This window comes from Dasypus novemcinctus, chromosome 11 (assembly GCF_030445035.2).
Source record: "Dasypus novemcinctus isolate mDasNov1 chromosome 11, mDasNov1.1.hap2, whole genome shotgun sequence".
In the NCBI taxonomy this organism is placed as follows: Eukaryota; Metazoa; Chordata; class Mammalia; order Cingulata; family Dasypodidae; genus Dasypus; species Dasypus novemcinctus.
In genome coordinates, this window is record NC_080683.1 from 18,991,290 (window position 1) to 19,017,583 (window position 26,294).

Sequence of the window (26,294 nt, forward strand, 5' to 3'; positions counted from 1 at the left end):
TATATATATTTACATACACATATACATATATATAATTATTTATAAAACTTCATATTATATAATCAACTTACTTTTTTTCCTGAATGTTTCCTTCCCTGGTGTGAATTGGTATCCCCTGGCAGGCCCTGGAGCTGGAAATATTTCAATAAATGGAGGTTTAAAGGAGAAAGATATTTGAAAAATTACTCTCCTAGGACATTGATTCCAGGTCTGCTTTCTGTCACTCTACATAAACGTACCTTTTTAATTTAATGATATGTTATAGATAACCTTTCATGTCAATGCATAGATTATAATTTGTCTTTTTATTTGAAAATGGCACTTAGGAGTTATTAAAAGAAATGTTTGTTCACTGAATGAATAATATTGCAAACATTTAAAGGATTATTACATGCCAAGCATTTTGCGTAGCTTTTGGGATGTAGTATCTTATTTAATAATCATCAAAAAGAATTCTAAGGAAGTTTAACTATCCCCATTCTACTGATGAGGAGACTGAAAAAAGGAGGCTTCAACTGACTTGTCCAGGTCACACGGCTAATAAGTGCTGGACGCAAGGCTTACATCCAGAGTGTCTGAGTCCCTGTTTTTAACTGCAACGCTCTACTACAGATGAAGAAAAACATAAAACATAACAACATTGTGTAGTGTCAATTTCTCCTTGCTCTAAACCTGTAATCTTCTAAAGAACAGTACAGTTATCTAAATGATGCTAAGGTATTTGGAGACTGCTCCCTGCATCAAGACAATGACTTAACTAAGAGTCAGAAATTGTTCCTGCCCTAATTTACATTTGGAGTAACAGGCTGAGACACTTGGAAACTGGAATGGATCCTGAGAAATAACTACTGAGTTTCTCAAATAAGCAATAAAAGAAGCTGAACTAAAGCCAGGCCATATACTCACTGGCTTCCAGAACTTCTCCGTCACAAGCTGGTTTTTTATCGGGTTATATCACCCACAGTAAGCATTTACAGCATCATGAGCTGAGCGCTTTAAAAAAATCCTACCCCTGGTGCTTACAGCCTATCACAGAATAAGGAGACTGTCATTCAGCCTACTTTGAAGATCACTGGGAATTAAAGAGGAGAAAAAAATGGAAAATAACTCAGAAACATGCAAAGGAAAACTAAGCGAAACCTCTAAGGAGACCAACAGTGATTTTTAGGAACGTTACACTAACCAGGGAAGGTTAGCCTGTCCTCAGCACCTTAATATTCATTCCATCTTCCTAGTCAATAGCCTCCAGGAGAACGATGATAGCAGTCAGCCATTGGCAGACCTTCCTCAAGTCCTCGCCATGGGACAGTGGGGCTCGGCCCTCCCCACGTTTCCTACCAGACCTGGGCCAGGACCATCCCTTTGCGTCCTCACAGTGAGCAGCGCAGAAGGAAGGCCAGGTGGAAGGGCGCACGAGGGTCCCCAACCTGCCCTCAGGCAAGCTAAAATACCTGAGGAGCCCTGGAACAGTGACTCCTGAGCCCCACCCCAGACCTACTGACTCAGAATCTTTGGAAGGCATTTACATTTTAGCTGCCTAGGGACTCTGATGCTGATCCAAGAATCAAGTGTTTGGAAACTGCTGCAATGGAACAACAGTAGTACCAGGTATTTAGAAGTTTTTCAAAGCCCTGTCATATATGCTATTTGATCTCATGAACAAACTAAAAATCCTCAAATAATTTAATGTCTGACTGGTTCATTGGTGATTTTATCTTGCTAAATTATTTTTTATATGCATTTTGTCAATTTTAAGGGTGCCTATGTGTCAGACACTATGTTTGGGATAAAAGTTTATAAAAGTAGATGTGATTTTTACCTTCAAAATACCCAGTGGGGAGAGTGACTTTCAAATAATTATAATATATGCTATAAAAGACTATTTACAAGATGTAGTGGGGGAGAAAGAAGCTCTCCATTTTTTATTTTTGGGGTGAAGATCCATGAAACACAGAAGGGCCGTGCAACCTGCCTGAGGTCACAGAGCGAGTTGCTGGCCTGGGCAGGACTAGCTGGCACATCTCCGTCCTTGTCCTGAGTGATAGAAGGACCCAGATGGAACCCCTCCCCTCTCCCCACCTTCCCAGCATCAGAGAATATCTTTCCTTTCCCTCCTGCCTCTGGTTGGCATGCTTTGTGAGATGGAAAGATATGTCAAGGCTGTCCCCAGGTTGCTGCCCAGACAGTAGTGTCCTAAGCCATGGACACCCCTCACCAAGAGTCCCTTGCAGTCAGGAAAGTTCTCAGGCCCCTTCAAGGGTACCAAAGGAGAAGACACTTCTCACCTTGGCCTGCAGAGGCTCACTTTTCTGGGCACAGTCAGGCTGTGTGGGGTGACTAGCAGCTCTACCCTTGGCTTGACAGCATCCTGTACCTACCTCCATTCAGGCACTTATCACTCTCTGCTGCAAGGCTCCATTTACAAAACTGCTTTGCCTAATCATTTGTGAGCTCGCTGAGGCAGGGATTGGTATCATTTGCCTTTGTATTTTCACAGCTTAGCAAAGGACCTGACATAGAGCAAGCACTTTTTTAAGGAGGTCCTGGGGATTGAATCCAGGACCTCGTACATGGGAAGCAGGCACTCAACCACTGAGCTATATCCACTCCCCAATAAGAGTTGGTTTTTTCCTTTGTTGATTTGTTTGGTTGTTTTTATTTTTTTTTAAGATTTATTTATTTATTTATTTCTCTCCCCTTCCCCCTGCCCCAGTTGTCTGTTCTGTGTGTCTATTTGCTGCATCTTCTTTGTCCACTTCTGTTGTTGTCAGCAGCACAGGAATCTGTGTTTCTTTCTGTTGCGTCATCTTGTTGTGTCAGCTCTCCATGTGGGCGGCACCATTCTTAGGCAGGCTGCACTCTTTTTCGCACTGAGCAGCTCTCCTTATGGTGCGCACTCCTTGCGCGTGGAGCTCCGCACGTAGGGGATACCCTTGCTTGGCACGGCACTCCTTGCGCGCATCAGCACTGCGAATGGGCCAGCTCCACACAGATCAAGGAGGCCCGGGGTTTGAACCGCGGACCTCCCATGTGGTAGACAGATGCCCTAACCACTGGGCCAAGTCTGCTTCCCCACTTTGGTTGTTTTTAGAAGGTACAAGAAATGGAACCTGGGACCTCTTACATGGGAAGCAGGCATTCAACCACTTCAGCTACATCAGCTTCCTGCAAGTACTTCTTGAATGGAGAATGTAAAGGATCCTATATTCCTTTGGGTATCACCAGAAACCATTCCCAGATGACCACAGACCAGGATGTGACTTTTCAATTTGGTTGTTATACTCTATCCATCAATCACTGTCAATCAGTCAGACATTGGAGCCCAATACATGGTCGGGGCCAAATCCCAGCCTTGACATTTGTAGCGTGCCCTCCTGCAAACAACTTAATCTTTTTGTGTGTCTTGTCTCCTCATCTGTAAAATGGCAATGAGGACAATAATAGTATAACCCAAGGTTACATGATAAACACATGTAAAGCCGTGTTTTACATGTAACAAATTGCAAATATTACCATGTGCGTGTTGCATTCCTAGCACCACACATTGTCACAGCTTAGTTGCTCAATCCATGTGAACTAAAGTAAAGTTAAGGTGTCAATCACAACATTGAGGAAGGAACAGGAGGACTATTTCTTTGATGACTGAAGTCACTCTTTGGTCAATGATTTCCTTTGTCCATTGGTGGTACTCCCAAGCAGATTTTTTATGGATTTCATTAAAGGCTCCAACTTCCCCTAAGAACCATAATTATTATTTGTCCTGAATTTCTTGGGGAGCTTTGTGTAACCAGCTCTTCTTCCTCTCCACACACAGCTGTTAGTGCCCTTGTAATGCCTGGGACACCCCCCTATGGTCTACCAGAGTCTCAACTTGCTGATTCATTTCATTTTGCTTTAACATTAAGCAAAAACTCCTTAAGATAAAGTAAAGAAGTATTTTGACTTCTACTCAGACCTTCAAAACCCTAAACATGATAAATGATTTACTTAAGAATAAAGGTGATATGAGGCATAATAGCTCTTTTTTATTGAACATCTATAATTTGCTAGCATTTTATGCAACCTCTGTTTCTCACAAGTAGAGTTAGGTTATCTGCTACCTCCATTTTACAGTTAAAACACTTAGGCTTGGAGAGATTGACTGATTCATATGGCTGTTAGGCTTCAAAGCCATGATCAACAAACACAGCCCTCTGAGGGGAAAGTGAAAGAACAATCAGTAGGGTATGTTCTCATTTTTAGTTTAAATACATACACTTATATACAAAATAGAAAAGAAGTCCAGACAAATGTAATTTTAAAATGTTCTCAGTGTTTATATTTAAGAAGATTACAAGTGATTTTAGTTTTAACATGTACTTGTTAAAATTTGTCAACAATGAACATACATTACATGAGTGAGAAAAAATAAGAGACAAATACCCAGCACTTCCCTTGAGCAATTAGATCTAAACAACTGGCAACTTATCAGAAAGAAGCTGAACCCTCACAGATTTCAAGTCCAATTCAGAGAAAATGTTGGTTTTGAGGCTTTGCTTCAGATCAATAATTTTAAGAGAAAGATATGCTTAGCTCCAGTTTAAAAATTGGGGGTAGGTATTTTTCCAGAAAACACTCAGTTGTTTGTACTTTCTTACTATAATTTCAAATTAGTAACCATAAGCCAGGCATTGAGCTAGATCTTTAAGGGCATAACAGTGTATGTGGGGGAGGTAGGAGTAGAGGAGGAGGGGAAGGGCTTTTGGGGTATAGAAGGAGAAATATTTTTAAAATTACACCCTTCAAAGAATTCAATTTTGTCATCCCGATAGATGGGCATGGAGTAACCTACTCTAGTTCAGGTCAAACCAGGAGAGACGAGTTAGTCTAATCCCTTTGGTATACATACAAGAAACTGAAGTCCAGAAAGGTGAAGCAACTTTGCACACAGCAAATTAGCACAGCGCTAGAATTAGAACACTAGGTTCCCTGGACACGGTGCCACTGAGTTGCGTCAGTGGTGAGCCCCGCACTGTAGGCGAGGTATCCCTGGACTCTTGTATGGAGAACACAGGTTCTGCAGAGATGCAAAGAGGGAATGTTGAGGCAACGGTAAAGGCCTGGGTTTGCAATCAGAAAGGTCAGCTGTAAACCAGTCATTTCACACAGGAAACTAACTCTCATCGGTAAAGTGGGATTAACAATCTCACTGGGTGGTGAGGGCAGGGAAAAGGAGAAAGTACCAGCACGGGGTCAGACACACAGAGTCACAATATCCCCTTCCCTCCTGCACCAGGAACCAGTGGAGACTGACAACTGGAAAGTTGGTGATTTTATCTTGCTAAACTGCCAAGGCATCATCAGTGACACAGGCTCCCGCTCCTTCTGGGATTCTCACCCTTGGCACTGCTAAAACTTTGGGCTGAGTAATCTTTGTTGTGGGAGCTGTCCTGTGCAGTGTAGAATGTTTAGAGCATACCTGGCCTCTACCCGCAAGATGCCAGTAGCCCTCCAACCCCCAGCTGTGACAACCAAATATCTTCTAGACACTGCCAAATATTTCCTGGAAGGCAAAATCTCCTCCAGTTGTGAGCCACTGGGCTGCACAAAGGAAGAGTGGGCACTGTTAGGGCATAAACATTACTACGAAACTGGACAAAGCCAAACACTCAGAAAGGAACAGGATGGAAAACCATGTACTTTAAAAGAAATAACTGTAACTATGAGCCCTCTTGCTAAGCAAACAGGTTTATCTAACTGTGTGTGCCAGTTTGAGACTATTTTATGAATCCCAAAGAGAGAGAAACATTATGTTTGTAAACTAATCTTTTCCTCTGGGTGTGATACCCTTTGATTGCTTTAAATTCAGCTGAGGGGCCTCTGATTAGACTACTTAATAAGATTGCTGTAGGGCTTTTTATTGGACTATGTCAATGAAGTGTGAGTCAGGTTGATTCCCTGCCCCTTTGCTGGGTCTGATAGAAACAGATTCATTCAGACAGACAGAAGTAGAGAGAGAGCTCTGCATTTTTGATCTTGCTATGGGACAACAGCTGAGGCCCGGGGGAGAGATGAGCCATTTGCCTGATAGCTTTGTGAAATTGGAATGATAAATGATTTTACTAATCATCCTGACTGGCTTGAGCTTCCATTTTATCCAGGAAGTTATAAAGAAAAAACAGAGATTAACTGAAGCACGCTGACATATCAATAATCCCGTGTGGTGCCGATAAAACCCCTGCCCCAGCCTGGGAGTAAGAACTATAACAAAGAGTTCAAGCTGACACCAGCAAGGCCTGCTCATCTTCACCAGATAGCCACAGCTTATATCAATATCCTGCTTGCTAATTAGCAAACTGGGCCTCAAGGACACCCTGCACAAACAGCCCCTGAGCCTCGGAATACACGGAAAACACATGAAAACCTAAATCATGTCCCCAGTATGCCTCCCCATTCCTGCCCTATAGTTTCCCTATGTCTCAAGCAGCCATATAAGCTTCTCTCCCAACTCAACCTTTTGTGCAGAAACCTCTTTTGGTGCTGCTCCTGCATTAACGCAACTTTAGCTTAATAAACTAATTCTGCATCCCCTTTTAAAAGTGTGTTTTGCTTTCAGCACAACAGTTTACAGCTAAAATTGGGAAGAGAGGAGAAGAGATGAGACTGATATAGGAGACCCAGAAGGAAAGAATCCCTATGCCAGGAGAAGACCACAGGATTGCTTAATCACGAAACCCCAAGAGACTGGGCCCACAGCAGCTCAAGGTGAGATGGTACAGCCCAGAGTGGAAGGGAGAAACTTCGGCAGAAACTGCCGCCATCTTGCTTCAACATGTGGCAACTGACTTGGGTGAGACAGCACTGCTTATGGTGCCTTGAGTTGGACTTTTCATGGCCTTGGAACTGTAAGCTTTTGCTCTAACATAAATACCCTTTATAAAAGCCAACATATTTCTTGTACTTTGCATCAGCAGCCCTTTGACAAACTAAAACTGTGCACAGATCTTTTTTAGGTATACAAGATGTGTGAATTCCTCAGTGAATTCAACTGAAGACAAGTAGACAACCCTCCACTTACCTTTCATCTTATTCTCCAGTCAACCTTATTGGGGATCTTCCTCCATGAGGGCTTTCCTAGTTTCCCCAGCAGAAGCACCTGCACCCTCCCCACAATCCCACAGCATTGGATTTGCTCCTCTCTTAAAGTGCTTGCTTCTCTCCACACACTATATATATATAGTACTGCTATAGACTATACACCAGACCATTCACTGAGCCATCCATCTATCCAAACATTTATTAAACACCATCTGTGCTTTGAGCACTGAAGACTAAATGCATGGCTGGCTTCCAGGACAGAGCAAGCCCTGGGTAGGGTGCCATTGCAGCAAGTGCTGCACATTAAGGGAAAATTTCAGTTTTGGTGAATTTATTCAGTTGTTTTCACTTATACCAATCTAGACATAAGTTATTCTAAAATCAACATACTTGTGAGTTTTTTGGGGGATTTTTGGGGGGCATAGCATTGTTTTTATCTGGAATTACATGTAGAGTATGAGGATGCCATAGTATTTACAGCAATTGTGACTTGCAAAGGTTTTAATCCTGCTTTGGCTAAGTACAGAGGATGAACTGAGAAATAAGACACCCCCTTCTCCTCAGTGGAATTTTCAAAAGGGCAATTAGGAATTAGAAGTGTTTGGGTAGCAGTGGGTTCAGTGCCCTCACAGAGGAGAGGGTTTAATTCTGCGGGTGGGTGTTGCCAGAAGGGATGAAAGTCCCATTAGCAGAAGTTACACTGGAGGAGGATTAGTGTTAGCAAGCTGAGCTGGGTTGATATGGAGAAGAAAGGCATTCGGACGGGAGGAAACTTTGTGAATGAAAGCAGGGTTGTGATGCAGCCAGGGAATCAGTAAGATGGGGCAGTTGGATCTGTTGGGAAAAAGGAGTAGGGAGGAAGGAGGCTGGAGGCAAGAGCAGAGCCAGAGCACAACAAACCTTGCACATAGTACACCTGCATTTTGGACTTTTATCCTACAGGTGATCTTCCACTGCACCCAGCAGTGAAGGCCTTTCATCTACCAGTTCCACAACAAATGTTTGCTGAATCAACATGGGAGTGACTTCTGCACCCCAGAATGGTGTATGTGTGTGTCCTTGGCCCAATGACCATTGCGTGTACGTGTGTGCATGGGTGTGGGGTGGGAGCAGGGAATGCAAAGTAGAGGGGTCTGGAGCCTCAAGCTGTGCCCAGAGGCTGTGGTTCAGATATGCTTGTGTTCTAGTGATTGCAAGGTAGCCCTCTTCTTTACTACTTAGCTCATCTCTCTCCATTGGGTTACAGTCTTCTCTCCTTAAATGGGTAGGTCCTACTTAACCCCACTCCCTTTTCCCTACAACGAGGATCATAAAATATAGTTCCCCAAAGAAAAGAGAAAACATCAGGATTACACTCCCTCCTGAAATTCTTTCATGTACCTCTGATTAAGGTCAGGACAAAGTTTACCCTCTCCTCTACAACCAGCTCTCAATCCCATGCTGTGGACCTTCATCTTTCTTGAATCAAGGGGGATCTTCTCCTTCACAGCAACATCAGCTCCCCCCAGTGCTCCCCAGCACCCACAAACTATGCCCACTCTACTCTACTGTGGTACAAATGGTGGGCTCTTAACAATATATTCTTCTGGTGTCTGATCCATTTCTTTGACTTTATTTTTATATCAACTGTCTTACTGTTTCACATGATTTTATCAAAAGGAGCAACAAATCCCTTCTTGAAGGATTATAAATTATAGGTAAATGTGACCAAATATTTCCCATGTTACCAAAACAACAGCCCTCCTTGCCCTTCTGAACACAGCTTTATTGTAAATGACTGCAAGGCCCTGGCTTCCTCAGAGACCGCTCCTTTAGTCTTCTGATGGTCATTGAAATCTCTGAGAGGTTGACCACTGGAGATGTTGGAATCCAAACACAGAGGAGCATTTCAAAAAAGTCTTTTAACCTTCAAATAGCTCTTTCCAAAGAAAAAATACCTTTTTTTCAACCTTGGGAAATATTAGCAGAAATGTATTTACATTTGAGATTTAGGACTCTGAAAAATCTGAAAGGAGAAAAATGAAACTGGCCAAACAGAGCAATTACTGCCTAAACAAAAGCCTGAGAATACAGCACTTACTTCTGCTGTACAACTGCAAATTGGCCAGAGAAAAATTAGCGACACTGGTGGGTGTGGTAAATGAATACACTGAGTTTTGGAAGGCAAATTGGCAAGCCTTAAATTATCCATACCCTTTAACCAATTGATTGAATTTCTGGGATTAGTACCAAAATATCTTAAACAGAGAAAATAAAAGCTTAAAACTTAATGTATTATAATGTTTATCCCAACTCTAATTTATAAGAGCCTTCTTCACCAGGAAACTCTCCAAATGTCAAGCAATAAAGGAATGATTAAATAAACTATGATATTAATCAATGGTATTTTATTCAGTGATTAACACAATATGCACAAAATAATCCTTTATGACTTATGAAACTGTTTACAATGCAATTTTAATGGGAAAAAATTGTATTGCCAATAAAACCCATAAGATAATAAATATCATAAGGGTGATGGAAATATGAGTATTTTTCACATTTTTCCCATTTTCTACAATAAAACATACTGTTTTATTAATAAAAATAATGAAAAACAAATTTAAGAATGGTGTAAACTATAGTGTAAACTATAATGAAACTATAGTCCATGATTAGTAGCAATGCTTCAATATGTGTTCATCAATTGTAACAAATGTACCACACTAATGAAGGATGTTGTTAATATGGGAAAGTATGGGAAGGGGAGGGGTGAGGTACATGGGAATCCCCTAAATTCTTGATGTAACATTAATGTAATGAAAAGCTTCTTTAAAAATAAAAAAACTATTCAAAAAGGCATTTTGATGAGAGCTCAGATAACACATTTTATTTAGGCCCATTTAAAAATCAGTATCACCCTTTTGCCTTTCTTCTGTGGATGTCACTGAACTATCACTGTGGACTACCACTGAAACCATGGATTCCTGCTTCCTGAACTCTTCAAATCTCGGCTGAGATCTCCATATACCACCAAGAACACCATTAACTCTGATTTCCCCCTATTTGTATGTCAGTGCAAATTCTTATCAGGCATCATTCCCTTTTTTGAAATAAAAGTCAAATTCTCAGAATCCTTATTCCACCTGCTATTGTGAAAAGTCCAGTCTCAGGTCTGTAACATCAATGTCCAGAGCTGGCAAATAAGCTGCCAGGATAAAAGCATTAGGGCACATGTGCTTTAACTCTGTTGTTACTGGTAAAGAGTAAGAAATGAAAATACCCTTTCATGGGTACTAGCATTCTCTTTGTTGAATTCTTTCTGATTAATTTTTAGTATGGGAGCATGTGGCAGGCAGAATAATGCATGCCTTCTCTCCCCCACAAATGTCCACATCCTAATACCTGGAGCCTGTGAGTGAGTTACAAACATGGCAAGGAGAATTAAGATTGCAGATGGAACAAAGGTGGCTAAGCAGTGGTCCTTAAAGAGATTATCCCAGGTTATTCAGTGGGTTCGATGTAAAAACAAGGGTCCTTAAAAGGGGAAGGAGGTGGCAGAAGAGACAGGCTTCAAAGATGGAGGAAGGAGCCAAGAGCCAGAAGCCAAGGTGTGTGGGCAGCCTCTAAAGGCTGACAAGAAAGGGGAGCAGAGTCCCCCTAGAGCCTCAGAGAGGAACACAGCATGGTTTCAGCCCAGGGAGGCCCATGGCAGACTTCTGACCAACAGAATTGTAAGATAATAGATTTGTACTGTTTTAAGACACTAAATTGTTGCAGCAGCAACAGAAAACTAATAAGAGTGTATAAAGTTACAGAATGAAACCAGAGAACAAATAATTGGCCAAATCAGTTCTTAATTAAAGTAAAAAAAAAAAGTTGTTTAAATATCTCAAAATTTACCCAATACCAGACTGAATGACTGAGGAAGATGATAAAATCTTCTACTTGGGATATTTTATAGTAGGAGCAAGGCCAGAGATGGCTGATCTTCCAGCTCTGCATTTCTAAGTATTTAGTCATTACTATTTTTTTTATTGCAGAGTCTTCTATTGTTGTTTTATATGTGTTTCATATCCATTATTTAAAAATTCAAAAAGATGTAACTTTGAAAGAATAAATCTCTGTAACTTGTCACCCACTCCCTCCCCTGCTAAAGAAGTGAAAACTACTATTCACATTAGATGTAAATAACCTCATATACTTTTCTATGAGCAATATTTTTTAGGCAAGTATTCCCTTGTTTGAGAAGGACTTTCTTCTGACAGCTAAAGGCAACTAGAGTATCACCCCATAGCAGTGATTCTCAACCCAGGTGTGGGTGGTGTGGGTGGTGATTTTGCCCCCCAAGGAAAAATTTTGGCAATGTCTAGGGAGACAATTGGGATGAGGGCTGCCACTGGCATCTAGTGGTAGAGGCCAGGGATGCTGCTAAACATCCAATAATGCACAGGACACCCCACAACAAAGAATTATCCAGCCCAAGATGTCAGTAATGCTGAGGTTGAGAAACTCTGGTCTGAGAGGATGCTGGGAAAACTATGCCCTAGTTTAAAAATAAGGAAGAAATATTCACCTCATTCTGAAACAGGTTATAGGGAGAAAATGCCTGGTCAGTAAAAGAAGAATTTATAATAATCAGGCCGTTTGTCATGTGAACCTCAGAATATAGGAAAATCCCTTTACAAAGAAGGATTTGAACACTGCTATCTCATCCCTGCCAGTGATGCTGAAAAAGGGCTGAGGTGGACGCAAGGTCTTATTTTTCTCTAAGAGTTTATGATTCCTTTTATAAGCCTTAATACTTGCTAATATTTAAAGAACAGAAAAGAAAACATAATACCAACTCTATTATTACTTTTTCTTTTCCATATTAGCTAATAGAAAACAAAACTTAATCAGGACATTACCTCAAACATACAGCACTCAAAGGACTGCTGCGGAAGTATCTAATGTCTCTTATCTTGGACACAGTTGATGCAATTCTTGTGTAATCATTTCACAACCTAAGAAAAGGGGCAGGAACCAAAATTCCAAAACAAGAAGCAGTTCTCTATTGTGGGAATAATTTAATAAACTGCCGCTAATGAGCACACATACCTAAAGGCTGCAAGTAAAACAAGTTATTGATCATACTCACATTTTGAGAATGGGAACTCACCTGCATTTAGTGTCAGAATGTCCAGATGTTTAGTGCCCTCTAATGCCTCACAACCATAAAGGTTAAAAGTTACCTAAGATCACTGGGTTGATGCAATACTGGAGTTTCCTGGTCTTACAGTTCAATTCAAGCCTCAAAACCAGGGTTCTCCACCCATGACTGCACAGTGGGCTCTCCTGGGCCAGCTTTAAAAATACCAGTGCCCAGACTGGACTCCAGAATTTCTGGGGGTGATGCATGGACATCAGTACCTTGTAAAAGCTTCCCCACTGACTCTGAGATGCAGGCAAGGTTGAGAAGTGTGTTTTAAACCATGCTTCTCCATGACACTTGGGCTTCTAATACAATAAGAACTCTGACAGATGAGATGACCAGGATCTTAGATCTAAGACTGACAAACCTCTGTTTTTATGAACAGGTCACTCACACACCAACTCTGTGGGATCTCCCAGCAGTTCTGAGGAGGTTCTGCTGAAGGTTAATTACACTATTTTGGGTCACAGAATCCCAAAACACTAGCTTTTGAAGGTGGTGCAGTGGTTTCAATTGTGAGCTTTGGAATCAGAGCACCTGGGTTCCAAAACCCCAACTATATTTAATTGGCTAAGCTACCTTGGACCAGTTTTAGCTCATTGGTGAAAAGGGAGCCATCATACTTTCCTCTCAGGGAATAATGAGGAGTCAGTGAAATGAAGCAGACCCGTGCTTACCCACGTGACTGCTGTTTTCTGGTTTGCTGTGATGGTTTGAAGGAAGATGTGGGTGATGGAATCATATGAGTGTGGGTGACAGTGAATAGCACATGATCAAGGATTGAGGACACATGCCTCTGTTCTTAAGCAAAGTTAATATCGTTTTTAAAAACCAGGATTTTATCACATTCTGCCAAATGCCCAAAATCACCAACAGAGAGAAATAATATATAAGCTGTTGCTTCCTCTCCACCACTCCTACCATTACCAACTATTAAAGTATCTTTCTTGGATGCATTTTATTATAAAAGTAATTGAGGGCGGCGGACTTGGCCCAGCGGTTAGGGCGTCCATCTACCAAATGGGAGGTCCACGGTTCAAACCCCGGGCCTCCTTGACCCATGTGGAGCTGGCCCATGCGCAGTGCTGATGCGTGCAAAGGGTGCCTGGCCACTCAGGGGTGTCCCCGCGTGGGGAGCCCCATGTGCAAGGAGTGCGCCCCATAAGGAGAGCCACCCAGCGCGAAAAAAAGTGCAGCCTGCCCAGGAATGGCACCGCCCACACGGAGAGCTGACACAACAAGATGACGCAACAAAAAGAAACACAGATTCCTGTGCCGCTCACAACAACAGAAGCGCACAAAGAATAAGACGCAGCAAATAGACACAGAGAACAGACAACCGGGGTGGGGGGGAGGGGAAATAAATAAATAGATCTTAAAAAAAAAAAGTAATTGAATGACCCATTACAAAGGAAGGAATGAGGGAGGGAAGGAGGGAAGGAAATAGAAGGTAAGCAAAGAGGAAGAAAAGCAAAGGAGAGAAAAGAAAAAGAAAGGAAAGAAAAGAAATAGAACACTACCTGACAAAAAAACTTTCAGCTTAAGGCTATTTATTCACTGAGATGATGATATTCTCAGTGAGCTACAGGTTCCTAAATGGCCACAGAGCTTTCCCGAGGGCTGGCTTTGCACAGTACTGAGAATGGGTTCTGGCTGTGCCAACACACTGATCGATCCCTTTGAAGTGACTGGGAGAGGTCTGGGGTAGTTGGGGCCAGTAGCAGCACAAACAAACCATTTTCTGAGATCCAAGAAGAAGGTTGGAAAGCCCTAAGGACTCCACAAAGGGAGTGTATTGCTATAGAATGGTCAGATTCATGTCATAGGCTTTCATACTCTGAGACAGTCCCAACCCCGTTTAAGGAAGAGTGGTACATCTCCAAAGCATGATTGGAAGGGGCATCTTAAGTACTGTGAAATTACAACTTCTGCAGCGTGCAATCGCTTTAACTAAAAGATAGGTTTCTGAAAAGGCTGGGTTTCTTTGAGACTTTTAACAGTTAAAGTATTTTAAGCCAGTAAAAAAGACTGATATTTAAACAATGCCAGGTCAGTTTTATCTAAAGCACATTTTTTTATAACTCTCACCAGTCCAATTTTGCCTCTTTAGACAGTGTGCTATTTTGTGCACTGGGTTTTCTTAAAGTGAACACACCTGCTTCTAACAGTGTGATGGGAGTGCTGCTGTCTCTGGATGGCTGGTCAGGGCCCCAGCCCTGCGATGGCTGCTGTAGCCCCCTGCCCATGGCTCCAGGCTAAGCCTGTCTGACACTGGCCTATCAGCTTTTGCATCCTCTACATTCATCTGGTGAGCTTCTGAGGAATAATGTGGCTTCTCTCAGAGGGTCAGGGATCCTTGCATGATGAAAAATTAAAGCCACAATCAGCCCCTGCCCCCAGCAAATGAAACGGAGCAGAGACAGAGTATTATGCATGTAATACTACTTCTAAGTGTGAAAGTACTGGATCTTCTCAGAGTTCTATGCATAACTGGCTACATGATGGTAGTGGTCACAGGGATACTCCTTGAGAAATCCTACCTGGGGCAGAATACCAGAGAGGTTAAGAAATCGAGCTCGGCTTCAGGCTTCCAAGATTTGAGTCCTGAATTTGCTACTTACTGCCTGGGTGACTGTAAATAAAGTCATTATTATTACCCAAAGTCTACCAACTTCTGCTCAACCCTGAGAACCCGTCATGATGTGCCAGTGCTGGTGAATAAGGCCCGGAGGAGGCTGCGGTCCACAGGAATAAGCACTGGGCACAGACCCTCTACTGGAAAAGAAACTCAATGTCCATGTTCTCCAAATGCGGGTGTAAGTATTAAATCTAATCTATATTCCCCAGCAGAAGAAAATGCTGAAGAAATCTGAAGAAATGATAACAGGGGCCAAAGAGAGGAGGTAGCTCTGTTAAGATGTTTGTGGCTTCTTACAACACCCGGATACACCAACACACATCACACAGGTGAGGGTGAAAATGAAACACTACATCAAATGTTACTGATTTACTGTCTGAAAAGACGTGGAGATTCATGAACCAAAAAAGAACAAAGTACGGAAGCTCAAAAATCCAAAAGACAGTGCTTGATGTGGCAGGTGACAATAAAGAGAACATACTCTGTGCCAGGCACCAATCAGAGCATATTGCATGAAGTAACTCTTTTAGTCCCCAGAGTTTCTCAACGTACAAACAGGAAACTGGTGACTGAGAGGTTAAATACCATGCCCAAGGTCACAGAGCTAGGAAGAGCACAACCAGGGTCTGGACCTGGGTGAGCTGACTCTGAAGCAGGGCTTCCCAACCTCAGCACCACTGACATTCGGAGCTGGTAATTCTTTATTGTGGGAGGCTGTCCTGTGGGGTAGGATGCTTAGCAGCAACCCTGGCCTCCACCTACTAATCGCCCATAGGACACCCAGGTTGTGACAACCAAATGTGTCTCCAGACATTGCCAAATGTCCCTTAACGGGGTAAAAATCACCCTCAGTTGAGAACCACTGTTCTAGTACTCTATACTCAACAGTTCTGCCGCAAACTCTCAGGAACAATCTGATTGGAAAATAAGCCCCAAAAGTAAGTCCAAATAACAATATGTTGACTATCAAAAATATATAAAGATACCTTAAGCTGCCTAAGAGAAGTTTAACATCTTAGAGCAAGGAAGGTCACCTTCCCAGTACATTCTGTGCAAGCCAGAAGACGCTGTGCTGAACAGAGGGAATTTTAAGAATTTTAACAAAGTCTCATTTAAAGGGCCAATAACCCAACTATAACCAGAATGACGAGGGAACAAGGCAGCAAGTCACAGCAAGTCACAGAAGGAGCTATCAAAGGAACCAAGGAATGTTTACTATGGGGGAAACTGATAGCATGTTGACAGCTAAGGTTCTGAGGAAAAGGTCCTGGACGTTTTCTGGTGGATACCGTTTGTAGAACTGCATTAGCAGGAATTTTCCAAAGCAGCTTAAGCAACAGACTGTGGACTAGCAACAGGGATACCAGAGGAGGGATTCCTGCATTGGATGTAGGTTTGAGTGAAATGGACAGGTGAGAATAGATAACCTTAAAACTGAAGTCAAAAATAGAAGTCCATAAGGACCAACCAGGTAACTTAAATGAATTAAGCAGGTCTGTGTAATACAATAAGGAATGGTGAGGACTGTGGCATACTAGACCATTGAAAAAGGAGTGTAGCCATCACTCCACTGTCATTTATTGCTGCCATGTAGGAATGATAGCCCCATGTAACTAGGTCCTTTGATTCTTTTTTTTAAGCTAGAAAACTACATTTGTATGTAAAATTTCTTGATTTTTAGTTCAACATTTAAAAATATTATAAGAACCAAACAAAATAGATTGTTGGTCTCCAGGACAGACTGTGACCCCATTGGGACTATGATAGCAGATATGGCAAAAGGGAAATTGTACAGATCCTGGAATTACTGTCACATTTTGTCTGCAATTTAAGTCACTAAACTGGTGCCTCAAGCTGAAATTTGGACACAATTACCAATAAATAATGGTACCAGCGAGTAAAGATAACCTAGAGACCACTAAGTCACAAGGAACTTAATCTCCTACTCCACTTGAAAGTCTCTATTGAATGGCTCTATTTCCTTCAAAACAGATTCATCTACTTCTAGGAAGTTGCAAGTCAAAGGGAGACAGAAAGGAGAAATAGGGTTGTTTCATTATGACAGTTACTTGCCCTGTCTCTGAGAAGGTCATACCCACCCGAGTTGGCAAATGACGTTGCAACTCTTCCCTGACCCTCTAAAAAATCAGTTAAGTGATCAACTACAGAAGTTTAAGAGCCCCCCTTTCTCAAGATAATACTTTACTAACAGAAACAATCTTATTCAACTCTGGTTCACAGGCCTCTCTAGAAACTCCACTGCTACGTATAGATTTATATAGATTTTCAGTTACCTCAGCCCTCATGGATTTCTGTACATAGCCATATCTGGGACAAAGGCAGGTCTGCTAACTTTTTTTTTGTATCTCCCAAAATCCCACCTTCAAATGTTCTATTTTGCACTCAAAATCAAATCCCAACTGCTTCCTGAGGGCTTCGAGGCCAAGCCTGACGTGGCCCTGGCCGCTCTACCTTACTGCACTCCAGGAAGGCCAGCCTTCCAATTGTGCCTGGAATACATCCAACTGGTTCCCAGGCACTTTGTGCTGGTGGTTCCCTTTGCCTGGATGCTTTGCCTGGATCTTCCTGGGGTCTCATCTCAAAACCATCTCCTCAGAGAAGTCTCTCCTCAAAACTCAATCCAAGAAGCCTGGCCCCTTCTACCTGTACACACACACATACACCATAACACTCTACCACAGCCCTCTGCCTCCTTTTCTTCAAAACATCTAGTATTACCTAAATTTTTTTTTTTTGCAATTATTTTTTTTATTTTATTTTTTATTGACTTTGTAATAATATTACATTAAAAATATATATGTGAGGTCCCATTCAACCCCACCCCCCACCCCCCTCTCCCCCCCCCAACAACACTCGTTCCCATCATCATGACACAGCCATTGGATTTGCAGGATTACCTAAATTTACCTTGTTTATCCCACAATTCTAGAATGTGAGCTCCATTCCAGAGACGGCAGGGGCCGTATCTATCTTACTTGTTCTCTGCTAAGTGCCTGGCATATGGTAGGTACTCAAGAAATATTTTTGAAATGAACAAATGGACAAATGAAGCTCTGTACTAGGAATCAGAAAGCCCACTTAATTTAATATCTATTCTTATAGCATAGTTTTTCTTTCTTCGCAACTGCTACGTTTATGTTTAAAAAATTTTAAACTACCAAGCTATGTTTATTGGCCTGTTCCTTTAACACACTTTTGTGTGTTATGAATAATACTGTAAAACAGAGCAAAGAGACAGTGAGCAGACATAACAGGTGCCCAGTATCATAGAGAAAGGCAACAAGAATCTGCTTCTCAGCCCCTCAAACCACAGATCTTCCCCCAGATTCTAGAGAAATGTGATGGTGGACTAAATGATCCCCTTCAATTTCGCTTCATTCAACACTTTCTCTTCAAATGATTCACTTTTAGGGAAACATCTCACCATTTCCAGGGATCAGTTCCATCTTTAAAGAAATCAGGCTTAAAATGTATCAGGAAGTAAATAGCACCTTCCTTTCTAGAAAATAGCTATCTTCTGGGGTATCAGAGAAACACAGTTCCCAGGGGTCTGCCTAAAACCCAGCTAGCTCTCACCCCAGTTGCTCAGGCACCTAGTTAGTGTTTTTTTTTTTTTTTTTTTTTTGGAAGGTCTTTGCTGAAAGAGCCTCAGGGAGGATGAGAAATTGAGAAATGTTACTTTTCTGCTCTACACCTGGGTGAGGCAGTGTGGTTAGGTCTGTCTGGTTCCTCACTACTAAAGTGAAAAGGGCACTAGAAACTTCCACTAAAGTCTTCAGGAGATGATGATTTTGCTTGACTTTTTAAAAACGAACTTTCCTCCGAAATCAGGGGTGAGCAGCTGCGATCCTTTCAGGCTGGCAGTAGAACTCCAAAAGAGCACGGGGAAGGCGAGTATTGCTTTGTTTTTATAATCCTGATCTTGAAGACGCGGTACTACAAAAATGCAGTATGTTTGTTTGTTTGCCCCAGCGGGAGACCTACAGTTAAGAACACCGCGTTTTCCCGGCTCCTCTGGACTGAGTCTCTCTCAGCACTTAACTCTTAGGGTTGATTCCTCGGAATAAAGGTTTGGAAGAACTGAGTCCGAATTCCGTCATCCTCCCTACAACGCTCCCAGCTGTGCGCCTCGGGGCGGTAGGGTCGGGGAGCCCAAGACCCGCCAGGAGGGCGAGTCCGGTCCCAGACGCCCCCCAGTCCCCGCTCCCCGCCTCTCCCGGGCGATGGTCACTCCTGAACCGGCCCCTCGTCCCCGCCTCACCTGGGCGCGGCGCTGCTCCCGGGAACTGGGGGGCCTGGGCGCGTTCCGCCGCGCAGCCACGCGACCCGAGCGCGCCCAAGCCGGCTTGTAGCTGCCAGCACGGTCTCCGCGGGGCGGCCCGGCAGCTTCGGCCCGCCGCGGGCGGCTGGGCGGAGCCCCGGCTCTCCCCTCCGCGGGTTGCGCGCGGTCGCAGCGCCGCGCACTCCTCAGGCGCTGCGGGAGGAGGCTCCGGGGAGGAGGCTCCGGGGAGGAGCGTGCGGCCGGCGGCCTCGCAGGGGCCAGGACCGCGCAGCGCGCGAGCACAGCCCCAGCGCCCGCATTCCTGCAGTCCTGACCCGAGGGTAACTTAACCCGTGCCGCGCAGTTCCTGTTCTAAGATCGAGACCTGTTCCCTCCTTAGTTCACCCTTGCTTCTTTCATCACTGTGCATTCACCTATAATTTGAAGGGCTTTCCGCATTTCGGTGTTTTGTGTGTTGGACGCCAATTCAGGAGTTGCGAGATCTCTGGTCGCGGCTGGAAGGTCTGCCTCTGTTAGTTTCATTTCTCGGTGGAAATACAATGCAGGGTAATCAGGAAGAGGATTTATAACGACTTTGAGGGAAATGGGGCCAGAAAGGGCCATAGCTCAGTTTAACCCGGAGTTATTTGGGTTTTAACTGAAATTCCCACCTTCGTTTTCAACTCCTAAATCTACTTCCTCATAAATTAAAAAAAAACACACACACACACACAAAAAAAACCATGGTCTTTTAATGCTTCAGAGTTCATTCTTTAGCGAAAATAGAGAAATTCATTTGTAGTGTTTTTTTTTTTTTTTTTTTCATATTTTCAGGGTGATCTGGCTTTCCTGGAGATTTACTGCGGGAAATTTTTGTTGCTGTTATTCTGTGATTAAGCCTGGAGACTCTGCAGTCAGAACACGTGGGTTATATCTCGGTTCTCCCACTTAACTGGTGATATGAACTTGCTACTTACTAGTGATATGACCTTGGGCTAGTTACTTATCTTCCCTGCTTCTCAGTTTCCTCACTTGTAAAATGGAGATAATCAAAGTACATCTGTCAGAGCATGTGCCAAGAATGAAGTGGGAATGTATGTGAAATGCTTTGGACAGAGTCTGGGATGTGGGAAACCTTCAATTCCTGAAATCTATTATTAATAACTTTAAAGAAGTGACTTATTTGAATCTAACAGTAGATACAATTTTAAATAAAAGTGTATCAGCTTAATGACATTTTCTTGTACTTCCTGAAATAACCCCCTGTTAAACATTTCGTCCCAGAATATTAATCTAAAATTAACACTGGTGTTACTCTGTCAAGAGATCTCTAAATCCCCTTCTCTGTGAATTTAAGATGGGATGAAAAAACTGGAGAGCTAAGACTAGACTTACCGTGGAACCCGGCAATATCATTGCTAGGTATATACCCAGAAGAACTGAGAGCAGTGACACGAACAGACATCTGCACACCAATGTTCATAGCAGTGTTACTCACAATAGCCTGTTGCTGCAAAGCCAGGAGTTCTGAACCTCAGAGTAAACCCAAGACGGCACTCAGAGTGGCGGAAGTTCAGATTTATTGTGTGCCGGTCCAGAGGAGAATCAGTCTCCAAATTCTGAGCCCAGTTTTTCAGTTTTCATAGTTTATATAGGATTTTATGTGGGATCAGCATGACTTTTGCTCATTGGCTAAGGCGTTGCTAGGTGAAATTTTGCAAGTGAGGTTACAGAAGCAGAATGCAGGTTCAAGGCTGTGCTTTTGCAGGCTGATTTACAGAAGCGGGGGCAGGAGTGGCTTATTAGATATTTTTTCTGCAAGGTTATGCTTTTTATTTCTCAACAATTCCCCTCCTTTAATGCCTTTATAATTTTTATAGGGTGTTACCTGAGCTAAGTGGAAAAGCAACTAAAGGTAGTAAAGCATTTTACAAAACACAAGTACGTTATTAAGTTAGTATTGTTTGAACTACAGTCCAGCTTCTGGGAGCTGTAGTTGTTAGTTCAGTTCCAAATAGCAACCTGAGCAGTTTGAAGAGGAGCAAGAACTACCGAGACAGGAGTCCATCTAGTCAGGTGATGGCAACTCTTGGTGGCTCCGGGTAATTTGGATTTTCAAGGGACAGTCAAGGACAGGGTGAGTTGTACAGTGGTCTTGTTTTAACTTTAACTTTAACTTTAGTATGATGAATCCAAGGGGCAATACCCGAAACTTTGAGAGCAGTGAGGGTTACAAGGATAACTGTATGTGGGCCTGTTCAGGTGGGCTGGAGGGGGCTTTTTTTTTCTTTTACCCAAACTAGGTTTCCGGGTAAGTGTGGGTGTACTGGGTGACATAATACCTGTCCCAAGATGGGACAGTTTTGTGTGTTTGGGCTAGGGTTTTTTCCACTTGCTGGAGGGTAGAATCCTGGCCAGTTTTTCCTAGGAGCCTGAGATTTCCCTTGAAGGTTGAATAATTGGGGGTGGTTGTTTAAACAGAATTTCAAAAGGTGAATAGCCTGAGGATGGGGGGGGGGTGCTGTCTGAGTTTAAGGAGGGCTAATTCGAGTAGATTTACTCACAGGAGGCCAGTTTTGTTTTTTTTGTTTGTTTGTTTGTTTTTACACAACTTGGCTAGGATGGTCTTGAGGGTTTGATTTATGCGTTTTACTTTCCCTGAGCTCTGGAGCCTATGTGCTGTGTGGAGTTTTCACTTAATTCCTAACAGTTTGCTAGCTCTTGGATGACGGCTGCCATGAAAGCTGGGCCATTGTTGCTGCTTATGGATAAAGATATCCCATGCGGGGGAACTATTTCTCAGAGCAAAGCTTTAGTTCTCTTGCCTTTCAGTGTGGATGGGAAGAGCTTTGACCAAGCCCGAGAAGGGGCATATTATTACTAATAAGTACCTATTCCCTTGACTTGGTTTTATTTTCCTAACGTTTGTTAAGTTTTCAAAAGGGGCAGTTCCTGTATGTTGGATGCCAGCCAGGGCCTGGGGACCTTGGAAGGGGTTGTTTTTAGTGCACGCTGGGCATCGGCTGCTAACGGTGGTGCAGAGCGAGGTCATCTGAGCAATGTAGTAATATTTCCTGTGCAGGGCTTTTAAAGCAGTCTTTTCCAAGTGGGTGAGCTGGTGGTATTGTTGAACAAGGGGTAGGCGGCCCCTTTTGGGATAAAGACTCAGCTATCCAGGTGTTGGGGAGATTTGGGCCCAAAGGGTATCGGGAATGAAAGAAAGAGAAAAAGGAGAGTGAAAGAAAGAGAAAGAAAGAAAGAGAGAAAGAAAGAGAGAGGGACAGAGGGACAGAGGGAGAGAGGGAGAGAGGGAGAGAAGGAGAGAGGAGAGAGAGAGAAAGGAAGAATGAGAGAGCTGGGATCAGAGGGTCTGTGAGTAGAGACTCATCAGACAACTTTATTGTTTACAAGGGGCTCTCTATATACCCCAGTCTACATGACAACAAGCAGCAACATGCAGTTAACTGTCAGCATTACTAAGGAACTCAAAACATCTTATCTCAAGGTAAAAAGTCTAAGTGTTCTATTTACTACAAAAGGTATGTGCTCATTTTTTCTTTCAGCCTTTAACAGCTTCATCCCGTTTGCCCAGAACTCTTAATTACTGCATTCCTTAGGTTGCAAGCGTAGCCATGGAGACAGCACGTCTCTCCTTGTGAGGCCACTGTGCCTCAGTTTCCAACATCCAGGAGTAGCCAGTTTTCTTCTGGGGCTTGGTGTTTTTTTTTCTCTCTTTGCCCACTTCTGTTTCTCCCAGCTATAGTTTAGTTTTTTAATGTATTGCCCTAAAAGGGACAGGTGAGGCATGGGCGGCAGGGCTTGCAGTTTGAGGATTTTCTTGACTGCCTGTCGAGTCACTTCACCGGCTAGTGTATTTCCTTTAGTAACTGCACCCATTCCCTTCTGATGTCTCCAACAGTGTATGACAGTGACCCTGCTTGGCTTCCAGACTGCCTCCATCCAGTAGTTGAAGGATTTCTTTCTTCCTTTCTTCCTTTTATCCTTTCTTCCTTTCTTCCTTTCTTCCTTCTTTCTTTCTTTTTCCCCTGCAGTTAAGAGTCTCCTTTTCTTATAAATTGCTTTATGGATATGCACAGTAGTGAATGCATCCTTAGAATTAGTGGATTCTAAGGGCAAAGGCGGCCAGTTGTAGGGCTCAAATTAGCACCCAGAGTTTTGCTCGCTATGCAGACTACCTTTTAGGTAGGGGAGTTGCTTTTACTACTTGTTTAGCTGTGGTGGCTGTGTATCCAGCAAGCCTCTCTCCATTTCTGATAAAACTGCTGCTGTTTGTGAATAGGGTTTGATCTGGGTGAAGAAGTGGCCTCTTTGGAGGTCAGAGTAGCTGACATATACTTTTCCTGTTTTGTTAGCCAGCAAGAGGTTATCTATGTACTGAAGGGGAGTATAATTTAAAATTTTCCATGGGTAGGAAGCCAGATTTACCACCAGGGCTTCTCCAAAAAGGGTGGGGGAGGTCTTTTTAAGACCTGCAGGAGTCAAGTCCAAGATAATTGAGTTTTTTGTTGAGTCCTGGGATTCTCTCTTTCAAAAGCAAATAAAAACTGGCTCTGGGAAGCTACCTGCAGGCAGAAAAAAAGTGTCCTTTAAATCCAGACAAGTAATCCAGGCAGCCCCAGGTGGTACTGGCAGCAGTGGGGAGTTTCAGAGCAAAGTATTCCCCCCTTTTTGGGGTGGACTTTCTCTGGATTCTTTAAGCCTGCTGCTAATAGGGAGAGCTGCTGTTTCATTTGCTTTTTTGCTTCTGTCTTGGTAGTTTCATCCTGAATGATGAATACTTTGTGACTTTGAGGAGGTAGGAGATGTTTATCTCTGTGAACCCGTTTAGCTTCTGAAGTTTTTGTTTGATGTCCACCTAGGCGATGAAAGCTGCATTGACTATTCTCTGGCTTTTTAGGGTTTCTGGATTAAAGGGGGTGTAAATCTTGAAGGCTTTGCAGAGTCGCTCATAAAAATTTCCTAGAGGCTTTTTCAGGTTTTTGAGTGATGGAGGCCATTTTGACCATGTTTGTGGGCCACCTCGCTCCTTCACGTACACCTCTGAGGAGGGGTTCCCCGTACCGCTGAAGGGCAGCCCATCCCTGATTTGTGTTAAGTTCCAGGCCGGTTGAACTTTTGATGCCACTTCTCGGGCTCACTCCTCTGGCTCCAAGACACCTGCAGAAGCCTGTTTTTGCAAGTACTTTTTGGCTTCCATGAGGATCTGGCGTTGTTCTTCTATATTGAACAGGGTTAGGAGGAGTTGGCAGCAATCATCCCAAATGGGGCGATGGGTTTGGAAAATGGACTCCATGAGGTTGATAAGAGCCTGAGGCTTTTCTGGACATGAAGGGGTATGGTGCTTTCAGTTTAAGAGATTTGTAGTTGTAAAAGGTTGATAAAGCAGAATTGGCCCCCTGGGTTGGGCTGTTCTGCCTGGCTGATCTGGGCTGGACCCTGTGTTTCATGGAGGGGCACCTGAAGAGCAGGTTGTGCTCCCTGGAGTTTTTTTTTTTTTTTTTGCCAAAGAGGTTTCAGGATCCCCCTTAGGGGATCCTGATGGGCCCGGGGGTACTGAAGGAGGAGTTTCTGGGAGATCATCTTGTGGAGGCTCCCGGGCAGGGAGATGTCCTGGAGTGGCTGGAACATACGGTGTTTTCTTCTGGAGATTTTTGGTAGAATAATAGGTTTTCGAGGTCCAGCCGTTTGAGTTATTAGGACCCTATTCTGACCCATCCTTCCAACACAGAATCAAACCTAAGAGGGTAGGGCTTGGGCACTTTTTAACCAGGAATTGATGTAGGGAAACTGATCAGGGTAACCAGTGACTGCCTGCCAAGCTGCACGAACCTTGGGCATCTCTAAGGTTCCTTCTGAGGACTAGTTAACACCAAACTTAGGCTACTCTAATTGGCTCAGAGTCTGGAGAGTTCTGGGAGACATACGGACATTATAATCCCTGGAAAAGTCTTTTTTGAAATTTTTAACATACAATTTAAGACTGTGAGTTTGGATTGTTATGATCCCATCCCTGAACCAGTGTCACAGGACAAAGGAGGGGAGCCTCTCACGCGGCCACTCAGATGCCCGCCTGTCCGTGTCTCTCACGACAATTTAGGCTTGTCTTAGCTAAGGCATCCCTGTAGAGCCCGGATTAGCCATTATGCTGTAAAATGTAGCTTCAGAGTGCAGGTTGGAGCCCACTTGGACTCTGTAGCACAGGCCGTGGAGCCACAGACTGGATCAGCAGAGGCAAGCTCTGTATGCCCCATTCATTCACTCAGTTGCTCAGAGGTTACACAGCCCCACCCAAGGGACTATCCTATCGTGGAATCTCAAATCCTGAGATTTGGGGAGGTGATCGGTCTCACCTTCTGTCCAGAGACAGGCCTGACTAGGACTCAGAACCCTGGGGCTTACCTTTCTGACGTCTCCTGATATTGTTCAATCCACCTCTCCACCGAGTCAGGCCGGGGTGGCCCAGTCAAGGCGACAGGTGGTGCCACCTCGTTCGTGTGTGGAGATCTCCTCCGACCACACCCACCAATCCCAAACCAGAGGCTCAAAGGGCCTGCTCAGTTGGTTTTCCGGTCAGGGAACCTTTAAAGGTTCCTGGCAGCAAAGCCAGGAGTTCTGAACCACAGAAGAAACCCAAGATGGCACTTGTAGAGGCAGAGGAACAGATTTATTATGTGCGGGCCCAGAGGAGAGTCAGTCTCCAAATTCTGAGCCCCGTTTTTCAGTTTTCATAGTGTATGTAGGATTTTATGTGGAATCAGCATGACTTTTGCTCATTGGCTAATGCATTGCTAGGCGAAATTTTGCAAGCAGGGTTACAGAAGCAGAATGCAGGTGCAAGGCTATGCTTTTGCAGGCTGATTTGCAGAAGTAGGGGCAGGAGTGGTTTGGTAGATTACATAAGTGGGGGGAGGAGTTGTTCATTTGATATTTTCCTGCAAAGGCCATGTTCTCACAGGCTGATTTACAGAAGTGGGGGCAGAAGTGGCTCATTAGATATTTTTTCTGCAAGGTTATGCTTTTTATTTTTCAACAAGCCAAAAGTTGGAAACAACCCGGCTGTCCCATCAACTGATGAATGGATAAACAAATTGTGGAATATACAG

At 43.4% G+C, this 26,294-nt stretch overlaps 2 protein-coding genes across 27 annotated transcripts in view; one reads left to right on the forward strand and one right to left on the reverse strand.

The window, feature by feature from the left end:
* PLA2G7 (phospholipase A2 group VII) overlaps positions 1 to 25,719 on the reverse strand; it is a 49,532-nt gene extending 23,813 nt beyond the window's left edge. For 2 of the 4 annotated variants that reach the window (XM_058306836.1, XM_058306833.1), the window contains exons 1-2: positions 25,591 to 25,719; positions 72 to 131 (exon numbers count right to left, since the gene is read on the reverse strand). Coding sequence is in view for 1 of the 4 variants with exons in the window: in XM_058306832.1 (XP_058162815.1) it covers positions 72 to 131; positions 19,605 to 19,794 (250 nt within the window). In the remaining 3 variants the exon portion in view is untranslated. Of the gene's footprint in view, positions 1 to 71; positions 132 to 19,170; positions 19,264 to 19,604; positions 19,810 to 25,590 lie in introns of those variants that run through there. The other 2 variants (XM_058306832.1, XM_058306834.2) reach the window with 2 other exon arrangements.
* Positions 19,254 to 26,294, forward strand: part of ANKRD66 (ankyrin repeat domain 66) — a 50,360-nt gene continuing 43,319 nt past the window's right edge. For 5 of the 23 annotated variants that reach the window (XM_058306838.2, XM_058306846.2, XM_071218487.1 and 2 more), the window contains exon 1: positions 20,794 to 21,307. Coding sequence is in view for 4 of the 23 variants with exons in the window: in XM_071218480.1 (XP_071074581.1) it covers positions 25,938 to 26,294 (357 nt within the window). In the remaining 19 variants the exon portion in view is untranslated. Of the gene's footprint in view, positions 19,512 to 19,604; positions 19,693 to 20,003; positions 20,094 to 20,793; positions 21,308 to 21,700; positions 22,710 to 25,828 lie in introns of those variants that run through there. The other 18 variants (XR_011650058.1, XM_071218480.1, XM_071218481.1 and 15 more) reach the window with 13 other exon arrangements.